At 45.8% G+C, this 11,257-nt stretch overlaps 1 protein-coding gene across 1 annotated transcript; it reads left to right on the top strand.

Moving 5' to 3' along the window:
• The first annotated feature begins 197 nt into the window (after positions 1 to 197).
• Positions 198 to 2,335, top strand: B3galt6 (Beta-1,3-galactosyltransferase 6). The gene is given in 1 exon segment (NM_001106699.1): positions 198 to 2,335. A coding segment is annotated over 1 exon segment (978 nt). The 5' UTR covers positions 198 to 232; the 3' UTR covers positions 1,211 to 2,335.
• The last annotated feature ends 8,922 nt before the right edge of the window (positions 2,336 to 11,257 follow it).

Genomic DNA, 11,257 nt, shown 5'->3' with positions numbered 1-11,257 from the left:
AGAAACAACCAATAGAAATGGCGCGCGAGGTCACGTGTCGATCATCTTTGGACCAGCTCTAGCCTTCAAAGCCGCCCTGGATATCAGCTCCAGGGAGTCTAAGCGCCTAACCCCCGTGTGCCTTGGGGCTCCTCCCAGGTTACCAGGCCTAACCTGCCACGCCGGTCTCCGGGTCGCGCAGGCGCCTTCCAGCCTCCGCGCCTGCGCTACTCGGCGACCTCCCGCCCGCAGCATGAAGGTATTTCGGCGCGCTTGGCGGCACCGGGTGGTGCTGGGCCTAGGCGGCCTGGCGTTTTGCAGCACCACTCTGTTATACTTGGCGCGCTGCGCTTCTGAGGGCGAGACGCCCTCCGCTTCTGGAGCAGCTCGAACCCGCGCTAAGGCCTTCCTGGCAGTGCTAGTGGCCAGTGCGCCCCGTGCGGTTGAGCGCCGCACCGCAGTGCGCAGCACGTGGCTGGCACAAGAGAGGCGTGGCGGACCCAAGGACGTGTGGGCGCGCTTCGCTGTGGGCACTAGCGGCCTGGGCGCAGAGGAGCGGCGCACTCTTGAGCTCGAGCAAGCACAGCACGGGGACCTGCTGCTGCTGCCCGCCTTGCGCGATGCCTACGAGAACCTCACGGCCAAGGTTCTGGCCATGCTAACCTGGCTGGATGAGCACGTAGACTTCGAGTTCGTCCTCAAGGCGGATGACGACTCTTTTGCGCGCCTGGACGCTATACTGGTGGAGCTGCGCGCACGCGAACCCGCACGCCGCCGGCGCCTCTATTGGGGCTTCTTTTCTGGGCGCGGTCGCGTCAAGCCAGGAGGTCGCTGGCGAGAAGCTGCTTGGCAACTCTGCGACTACTATCTGCCCTACGCTCTGGGCGGTGGATATGTCCTTTCTGCGGACCTGGTGCATTACCTGCGCCTTAGCCGCGAATACCTGCGCGCATGGCACAGTGAAGATGTATCGCTGGGCACCTGGCTGGCACCAGTAGATGTGCAACGAGAGCATGACCCACGCTTCGACACGGAGTACAAATCTCGAGGCTGCAGCAATCAGTATCTGGTGACACACAAACAAAGCCCAGAGGACATGTTGGAGAAGCAACATATGTTGCTGCATGAGGGCCGGTTGTGCAAGCATGAGGTGCAATTGCGCCTTTCCTATGTCTATGACTGGTCAGCGCCACCCTCCCAGTGCTGCCAACGCAAGGAGGGCATTCCCTGATGTCATTGAGGGTGCTGTGGCCTCTCTTGACACAGGCCAACCTGCCTGAACAATCTGGTCAATTATCTGGGGTGAGCTTGGTTTATCCAATTACTGTTGAGGCCTTGGGGCTGATGGCCAGAGACAGCTAACAATGTCTAGTCCATTGGGTGTGCTCATAATTAGTGGTCTGGTGTAAGGCCGGCCCAAGGGCATCTAGTTATGAATGTGGTGATTTCATCTGTACCACACACACACTCCCTGACCTGTGTGATGCCACCTATCAGCCATCTGGAGTGTGAGGGCAGGGACCTCCTCACTTGATGAGTTTATAGTGCCCCCATTCTGCACTCTGCAGCTCACTGCACATCTTGAATGTTCTGCACAGCCTGACCTGCAGACTGTGTTGAATTCATCTCAAAATGTTACTTGTTGAAGTTGTCTTTGTATAGTTTGGACAAAATTCCAGTCTGTTGCATCTCCTGTTTTCATCTTTTGTCATGGACAAGTCGGAGAGGTTTGGCTTGGTTTTCAAGTCAACTAGCTTAGAACTTTTGTCTCTGTGGATAGAGTTTGGTAAATATAATGCAGTTTGCTTAGAACCTATTTATAAATAATTGTATGCTTGTATAGATAAGAAAGTTGCAGAGGCAGGCAAGTCTCTGGGTTCAAGGCCAGCCTGGTCTACGGAGTGAGCCCAGGACAGCCAGGACTACACAGAGAAACCCTTAAAAGAAATTTGAGAGTGCAAGTCTTAATTTATTTTTAGCTACTTAAGAAAAATACTTGTGTCAGAATTTGTATCTTCAGTTTAATCTGTCAACAGCCTAAGTGGGCAAGCCCACTGCTGGGTGTGTTTAAAACGTAGAAGAATGTTTAAACTGTCCATTTCTCTTTCAGGTTTACACATAAGTCATTCCCCTTGTTTGTTTGTTTGTTTGTTTGTTTGTTTGTTTCTGAACAGACATCACTTTTAAGCTTTTCAAGGAGCCAGAGCCTGCGGACTGTAAGGCACTAGGCGATTAGAATGTCCATGCAAAGTTGTCTTTCAAAGTGGTTTATTCACACCAACATTCCTTACAGTATCATGCTAATATAAAAGTTAAGCAGATGTGTCACCAAGCTGAGAACAGGAAATGCTGCTGCAGGTTCCACTGGGTAATCTCCATTGAATACATTTCAGAATCGTCTCAGCCACTACCCACTGTGAAGTCCTTCAGTTGTCAATTGTGATAGACTGAAAGGTGGTCTTTGGAAGTGCAAGCTTGTGGCTAGTCCGTGGCGGGCTTAAGTGGGCAGAGCAACTGTTTGGTGGAGACTGAGGCCAAGGCCACCAAGAGAGTCTCAAGTCCTCTTGATAATCAACACGGAGGCTATAGAAGCCTATTCATGGGAGCATTAACAGTGTGATCATGGGGGCTGGAGAGATGGCTTAGCGGTTAAGAGAACTGACTGTTCGGGGTTGGGGATTTAGCTCAGTGGTAGAGCGCTTGCCTAGGAAGCGTAAGGCCCTGGGTTCGGTCCCCAGCTCCGGAAAAAAGAACCAAAAAAAAAGAGAGAGAGAGAGAGAGAGAGAGAGAGAGAACTGACTGTTCTTCTAGAGGTCGCAAGTTCAATTCCCAGCAACCACATGGTGGCTCACAACCATCTGTAATGAGGTCTGATGCGTGTGTCTTCTGGTGTGTCTGCAGACAGTGACAGTGTATTCATATAAATAATAAATATATAAATTAAAAAAAAAACAAAAAACAAACAACAACAACAAAAAAAAATAGTGTGATCACGGAGAGCATCCCCAGTGTTCCTATATCAATTCCACCTTACGGTTAGTTCATTAGCATATCACAGCCTATCCTGGGCCTGCAGGGTGGTCTGTGGGTGGACTTGCTTCTGAGGTGTAGCTCTTATCAAAGCTGCTTAGTGGCAAACCCAAGCATAGTATTTCAAGTCACACAAAAGGGCTTTTGGGTCACACAACATGGTTTTCAAGCTGCATTCCATTCAAGCTTCCACAAAGACCTTCAGATTCCTGTTTCTCAGCAAAATTCCGGGAATCCACACCTGAGTTGAGACTTCCTAGCTTCTCTTAGGGAAATAATATTTGCTACCTATCACTACCTAGCATAGCAGCACCCCAACTGCACAAACTTTAATATTACATACCCCCTTTTATTGTAAGAAAAAATTAAGAGTACTTAGAAAAATATACTAAGGTGACTCCAGGATAAATGGACAATCTGAGCTGGCCTTAACCTCCAGCTTTGGATGGTGTTTCAATCTCCTCTACACTGTTTTAATGGGACTGATGTTTTAGGTCTTGTTTTTATGAGGGTCTAGATATGTAGCCTAGATTAGACTTGAATGCAATCCTCCCTAATCTCCTGGCTACTGAGATTGCAGCATAAACCTGGAACCTTGTTTACATTGACTTTCCTTTGTTTGGTCTGTATAGCCTGGGGGTATCCCTGCCTGGCCTTTGCTGTCTCCTTTGTGGGGAGAGACTTGCCCCTGATTGCCTGTCTTTAATTCACTTTTAAAATTTCAGGCTGTAAACTTGAACACGTTTGGCTTCTTCCTTTTTTGTTTGTTTTCCTCCACCCCCTGTTGTTTTAACCCAGCCGAGTTGGGTTATTTTCTTTAGGAAATCCAGGACTGGAGTGTGAAGTCTGGAGTTTGAAAGAAGGGTGTTCTTATCAGTGACTGATTGTCCTGTCTTCCTAACGTGAGGTGGTCAAGTCAGATTAGGAGGCCCAATACACTTTCTACTGGGTTTCTGAAGAGTGGACGAACTCCCCGATGTATACGTTGTTCGTAGATGGAGTGCGAGATCCAATGGTGCCTAAAGGTACCATGACCTCACAGGACTGGTGTTTGTTAGTTTTGGGGGGTTTTTTTGGTGGGGGGATGTTGATAGCAAGACCAAGATTTATACCAATCATTTTCACCTGAACCTTGGAATTATTTAAGGAATAGCTTGAAGAGACTAAACAACATGAAGGACCATGTGGCCATAGGCAACCAGGACTCAAGCTAAGGGCTCCAGGTAACTGTACAGAAAACACAGCACAGGTGCCAAAAATCCACAACTTATGTAAACTGTAGAGATGATTCAGTCAATAAAGTACTTGCCGTGTAATCCTGAGGACCATTGTTTGATCTCTCCCCTCTCCCCTCGGCACCCATGTAAAAAGCTAGGCATAGTAAGATGATCTTGTTATCCCAGTACCAGAGGAGGCAGAAACAAGAGTATCCAGCCAGGGGCTGGAGAGATGGCTCAGTGGTTAAGAGCACTGGCTGCTCTTCCAGAGGTCCTGAGTTCAATTCCCAGCAACCACATGGTGGCTCACAACCATCTGTAATGGGATCTGATGCCCTCTTCTGGTGTATCTGAAGACAGTGACAGTGTACTCATATATATATATATATATATATAATGAATAAATAAATCTTTAAAAAAAAAAGGGGGGGGTTGGGGATTTAGCTCAGTGGTAGAGCGCTTGCCTAGGAAGCGCAAGGCCCTGGGTTCGGTCCCCAGCTCCGAAAAAAAGAACCAAAAAAAAAAAAAAAAAAAAAGAGTATCCAGCCAGACTCTCAGTGATTCCCAAATGTTGCAGTAAATATTTAAAAAAAACTCTACCATCCGGCGCTATTGCCGGCTCCAGTGGGCCACTTGGCATCTGTGGGTTATGTTCATCTCAATCAACAAAAGCGTCTCAACTGCTAAGCTCCCAATCTCTATCCCACGCTGCCAGCGGCTACTCTCTGAGCCCAGCAGCAATCTCTCCATCTAGTTCCTGGATCAATGGTGGGTCAATACTATGCCAGTGTCATACAGAGACCGCCATCTCACCGCTCTCTTACTTCAGTCTGTTCACATTGCCAGCATCCGCTCCTGTGGTTATAGTCTCAATTCCCAGTAACGTGTTAAAATCAAGACTCTATAAGCTTGTGATTTGGCAATCAGATTTATATCTTAAATTCTCATTCCACAAAACGTCCACACAATAAACTCACAACCAATTAATAATGATATAAACTGCCCATCTAGATAAGACAAATTGTCCTATGAAAAATCCATTCCTTAAATAATTCATAACTACCTGCGGCCATTTAAGGCAACACAGATCTGCATTGTCCTTCTCTGTCTCCATCTTGGTTCTCTCTTCTCTCCCGCCTTACAAAAACTCTGTTCCACCTTACTTTTTCACCGCCCCATTACGGGCCTTGCCTTGTGCTGCCTGTATAAAGACAACAGTCTATACCCAGGTCCCAATACAAGACCCTGTATCAAAACAAGGTGGCTAGCTTAGGAATACTCAAAGTTGACCTCTATTTAGCCTCCAAATGTGCACACTAACACACAGAACAAACCCCACACTTATTTTTGCTAACTGTTCAGGGTGCTGTGTGGTACTGTTCCTAGGGAGACATCTACTCACACACACCCCTAAAAAAAAACCCACCAAAGTGAAAAAGATACCACCAAAATCCAACTTGGTGAACCAATGAATTGCTTGGGTTACTTAATAGGAATATATGGGTGAAGGGTTATTTACAGAATCAGGTATCACTCAAGAACAGCTGAATCACCAACAGCTCACCTCAGCATAGGTGACAGCGTATGAAAGCTGAAAATCTAAAGCACGCTGCAAAAATTACAGGCAGTTCAACAGGTAGGAGAATGTCTTTCCAAGCACAGTTAAGTTGGCCCAAGGGCCCTTCCCCCCAACCCCAGCTTAGCCTCTTTATCTCTTCGAGGTGGCTCAGCTTGTCTGAGGTGCTTTTCAGAAGTCCTTACATATGCTTGGGGAGGGAGGGACCTAATGAATCTATCTAGTCAGTTAGAACGACTTCCTAAAGCTCTGGGGTTGTTAACTTCCAGGGTTTAGCCGGTTTCCTTACAGGTTGCAAGGTTTTTATCTCCCCTCAGAATATCCTTCATTTTTAAAGAGCTTTCCTCAAATATGGAATGATTTAAATGAGAGGAAACTGCTAGCCAACACAGGGAAAGCCTTTAAACTGAGCCCAGAGGTTATAGTCAGTAAAAGTGCTATCCATGTAAACCTGACAACTACCTCAACACAAGTAGGAAGCTAGGTGTGGTAGTGCACATTTGTAATTGTGGCGCTGTATGGCAAAAATGGAGGGAAAGCAAGAAGAACCACTAGAAGCTCACAGACTAACAAAACTTGTCTCGGGGCTGGGGATTTAGCTCAGTGGTAGAGCGCTTACCTAGGAAGCACAAGGCCCTGGGTTCGGTCCCCAGCTCCAAAAAAAAAAAAAAAAAAAAAAAAAAACTTGTCTCAAGATGGATCGTGAGAACTGACTTCCAAAAATTGTTCTCTGATCACCAAAAGCACATCATGGCACAAGCATGCTCACACACTCAACACACACACACACACACACACACACTCTCCAGACACAAATAGTTAAGTGTCGCAAAATCTGTGGCCTTGGCCCAGTACATGCTTTTAGGGAGGTCTTTAAGGCTTTAGGATTTGAACAGGGCACTGGAAATGCCAAGACGCAACTAATTTTGGCCTATTACAGTCAACATTTCATATCCAATCTTAGGGGTCTTTTAAAGTAAAAGCATGGTTTCTTTAGAAAGTCAGCTGTGTTGGATGATGATTCAGTGGGGCAGACAGACACATGTGAAAGGATTTTGCTAAAGCAGACACATGACAGAGTGTTTTGCTGAAGCAGACTCAGATGAAAGGATATTTTACCAAAGCAAATAATGTGAAAGAACGCATGTTGAAAGGTTCTTCACTAATGACACCCATGTATTGGTTCACCTTATATTACTAAGCTCCACTTATGATGGTGCCATGGAAAGAAACACATCAAAAAAACTGGTGGCTTCTTGCCACTTCCGAGGACTCGGGCCGGTTGACAGAGTGACTTCAGCTGATACGGATTCACATAGAGTTTTTTTTTTTAAAGAGTTATTTATTTTATATAAGTACACTGTAGCTGTCTTTAGACACACCAGAAGAGGGCATCAGAGCTTGTTACAGATGGTTGTGACCCACCATGTGGTTGCTGGGAATTGAACTCAGGACCTCTGGACGAGCAGTTGTTACAGATGGTTGTGAGCCACCATGTGGTTGCTGGGAATTGAACTCAGGACTTCTGGACGAGCAGTTGGTGCTCTTAACCACTGAGACATCTCTCCAGCCCTCACATAGAGTTTTGCCCAAACAGTCTCACATGGGGAGACAAGATCCACGGGAAGACACATGATGTTTGGACAGAGTATAAGTAGACCCAATGTAGAGTGACAGTTGGCTTACATAGCTAGGTTTGCAACACTTCTGGTCTTGCATCTCTGTCTTCACTGATCTTCACTTCCTTAAGAAAGATGTGGCAAAGAACTTCTGGCATCCCTGCTGGTCCTGGTTGCTCCTGCTGACTTGTGCCAATGCAACAGAAACCTGGCTGTCTCTGCTAGGCCGTGCCACCCCTGCTGATCTGTGTTTCCTATCCTGACTGCTGATGTGTTCGTGAAGTGTTTGCAAGTGGATCGAGCTGCCGCTGCTGATTCCTGTAAACCGAACTGCTGGTTTCCTGACAACACAGGTTAGATTTGCTCCAAAGAACAATTTCTAAACAGGTCTACTTCCCTCACATCCTAATAACCTTTCTTTTTTTTTTTTTCTTTTTTTTTTTTTTTTCTTTTTTTCTCGGAGCTGGGGACCGAACCCAGGGCCTTGCGCTTGCTAGGCAAGCGCTCTACCACTGAGCTAAATCCCCAGCCCCCTAATAACCTTTCTTTTCCACTACCTCTGGAGGGTGGTGGACTAGAAGAGAGGTTAAAGCATTTAAGAGCCTTTATTAAAATCAGAGCTGAGAAATGTTCCGCCACAGTGTTCTTTTTAATTTTCTGTTTTTTTTTTTTTTTTTTTTTTTTTTTTAGCCACAGAGTTTCAGACTGTCCTTAGATTCGCTATGTAGTCTGGGTTAGTCTTGAAATGCAGGGACCTTCTGCCTCAGCATTCTGTAATTATGGGCATCGGCCACCAGGCCCACCTCTAAAACTGCAGGGGTCATTGTGAGTATGTTTGTCAGCCCGGTAACAATCCAAAGAAGGCAAGAAGGTAGTTCAGTTCAACACAACAGTGTTGGCTCAAACTTTGAGAGTCTGACCCCCAAGTAGTTCATTTTAGGCATATTTAAGGACAGCACAATTTGATGAAAATTTTCCTGGCAATAACATACTCAAACCTATGTGTACAATAAAACGTGGCTATGCATGTGATATCTTCCATAAGGATGGGTTCTTCAGCTCAGCAGTGGTAGAGCACACCTTTATTCACAGGAGGCAGGACTCTGTGAGTTCAAGGCCAGACTGGTCTACAGAATGAGTTCTAGATCAGCCAGGGCTATAGAGAGAAAAGCTGTCTCAAACAAACAAACAAACAACAACAACAACAACAAAACAATAACAACGAAAACACCCTTACTCTATGGATTAACTAAATGTGACATCTTCCCATAAAGATAGGTTCTATAAACTGACAAGCTCACAATAATTGTCTGGGAAGGATCTAGTGGCCTTCGGATAGATAGCATAAAGGACAACAGGCTCCTAACCCGGTCTGCTCCAGCCTTTTGGACAGTTAATGGGTTATGTATCCCTCCGTTTGAAGGGATAATCCTGTTTAACTCTCCTGGTTCTCCTAATGCATATCTGTGAGCACAATGACCCCCATACCTCCCACGTAAAACATTAAATTCTAAAGCTGGATAGAGTACAAGCTGGCTAAATTTCCCCATCCATGCTGTGAGCAAAATGATGTCACAACTGAAAGGATACTTCAAAGCTAAAGACTGTCCCTCTGTGACTTGTGGTCATCTACTTTCTGTGGTCCTGGAGCCAGCAGACAGGCTATGAATTTCAGAGCTCAGGCTGCCTTCCAATGACACCTTTGCCTTGGTTTTGGGTCACTTTACTATCTGTCATGGTACTAGCCACAACCTCTTAAAACTTGTAAGTTAGGGGCCAGAAAGATGACTCAGTGGTTAACAGCACTGACTGCTCTTAAAGAGGTCCCGAGTTCAAATCCCACCAACCACATGGTGGCTCACAACCATCTGTAATGGGATCTGATGCCCTCTTCTGGTGTGTCTGAAGACAACTACAGTGTACTTTTATATAATAAATTAATTAATTAAAAAAAAAAAGACTGGGGCTGGAGAGATGGCTCATCGGTTAAGAGCACCGACTGCTCGTCCAGAGGTTCTGAGTTCAATTCCCAGCAACCACATGGTGGCTCACAACCATCTGTAAAGAGATCCAATGTCCTCTTCTGGTGTATCTGAAGACAGCTACAATCTACTCACATATAATAAAATAAATCTTTAAAAAAAGAAAAAGACTTGTAAGATAAAGTGCCCTGGTAGGTAAGTCATCCCAGGTGATCCCTTTATATGTCCCATTGTGTAACAAAACAGCATGACCAAGGCAATGGACAGAAGAAAGCATTTTATTGGGTGCTTGCTTACAGTCACAGAGTGTTAGGCCATGACCATCATGGCAGGGAGTGTGGCAGCAGGTATCCGTGGCACTAGAGCAGTAGCCGTGAGCTCACATCTGATCCATAAGTTACACTCAGAGAGAGAGGGAAACTGGGCCTGCTATGGGCTTTTGAAACCTCAAAGTCCACCCTCACTGACACACCTCCTCCAACAAGGCCACACGTCCTAATCCTTCCTGAACAATTCACCAACTAGAACCAAACATTCACACATGAACATATGGAGACCATTCATATTCATTCAGCACATGGTCTGATCCCAGGAGGTAGCTAAGCTCTTTTTTAAAAAAGATTGATTTATTTTACGTTTGTATGTACACTGTCGCTGTCTTCACACACACCAGAAGAGGGCACCTGATACCATTACAGATGGTTGCTAGCCACCATGTGGTTGCTGGGAATTGAACTCAGAACCTCTGGAAGAATAGTGTTCTTAACCGCTGAGCCATCTCTCCAGCCCCAGTAGCTAAGCTCTTAAGAGACAAGAACGTCAGACAACTGAATCCATCTTCATAGGGAACTTGGGACCAAACTGGTACATCTCTTAAGTGACCTCTGAGATTTTACCTGTGGTGGGGCCCATTGGATGAGGTATTGGCATCAGGCTTGTTTTAGTTAGGGTTTCCTTTTGTTCCTTTTTCTTTTTGTCCTGCTTTTGTTTAGGTGGGTGGTGTTTTGGGTTGGGTTTTGTTTTTGTTTCTTTAAAACAGGGTTTCTCTGTGTAGTCCTGGCTGTCCTGGAACTCAATCTGTAGACCAAGCTGGCCTCAAACTCATAGAGATCCACCTGCCTTTGCCTTCCAAGTAGTGGGATTAAAGGCCTACATCACCACCACCTCGTTAGTTAGACTTTCTATTGCCATAAAGAGACACCATGACCATAGCAATTCTTATAAAGGAAAATGATCAATTGAGGCTGGTTTACAGTTCAGAGGTTTAATCCATTATCATCATGGTGGGAAGCATGGCAATACACAGGCAGGCAAGGTGCTGGACAGCTAATAGTACTACATCTGGATTGGCAGGCATTAGCAAAAGAGAAACACACTGGGCCTACTTGAGCATCTAAAACCTCAAAGCTCACCCCTAGTGACTTCCTCCAAGAAAACCAATCTACTCCAACAAGAACATACCTCCTAATGACATTCAGTGAGTCTATGAGAGCTCTTTTCATTTAAACTATTAAAAGGCCTGAAGGGGGTCTGTGCTACCTCATGACCTGTAAGTCCACAGTGAATCAGTCCAGGTGTGTGGCTCTGACCCACTTCGGGATCATCTACAGCACTGAAAGAACTTGCTCCGTTCTATTGCCTTCCTCTTCTTGGGGAATCCTTGTCTTCTACTCCTGAAGCTGATGTGAACCTCTGTTTCTCTAGCTGGGGCTGGTAGGAGCCCTAGGATTCCGGCTGCATCTAGTTTTGATCCAACTGCTCACATCTTCAGTGCTCTGCTCTCTGACCAAGATTCTCAAGGATCCTATGAAGAAGTGAGTTGCACTCCACAGGAAAGGTTCAAGCCCTAACTGC

This window comes from Rattus norvegicus, chromosome 5 (assembly GCF_021556685.1).
Source record: "Rattus norvegicus strain SHRSP/BbbUtx chromosome 5, alternate assembly SHRSP_T2T, whole genome shotgun sequence".
NCBI classification, from domain to species: domain Eukaryota; kingdom Metazoa; phylum Chordata; class Mammalia; order Rodentia; family Muridae; genus Rattus; species Rattus norvegicus.
Note: the sequence above shows the minus strand (reverse complement) of the source record. Positions and strands in the feature narration are given on the sequence as shown.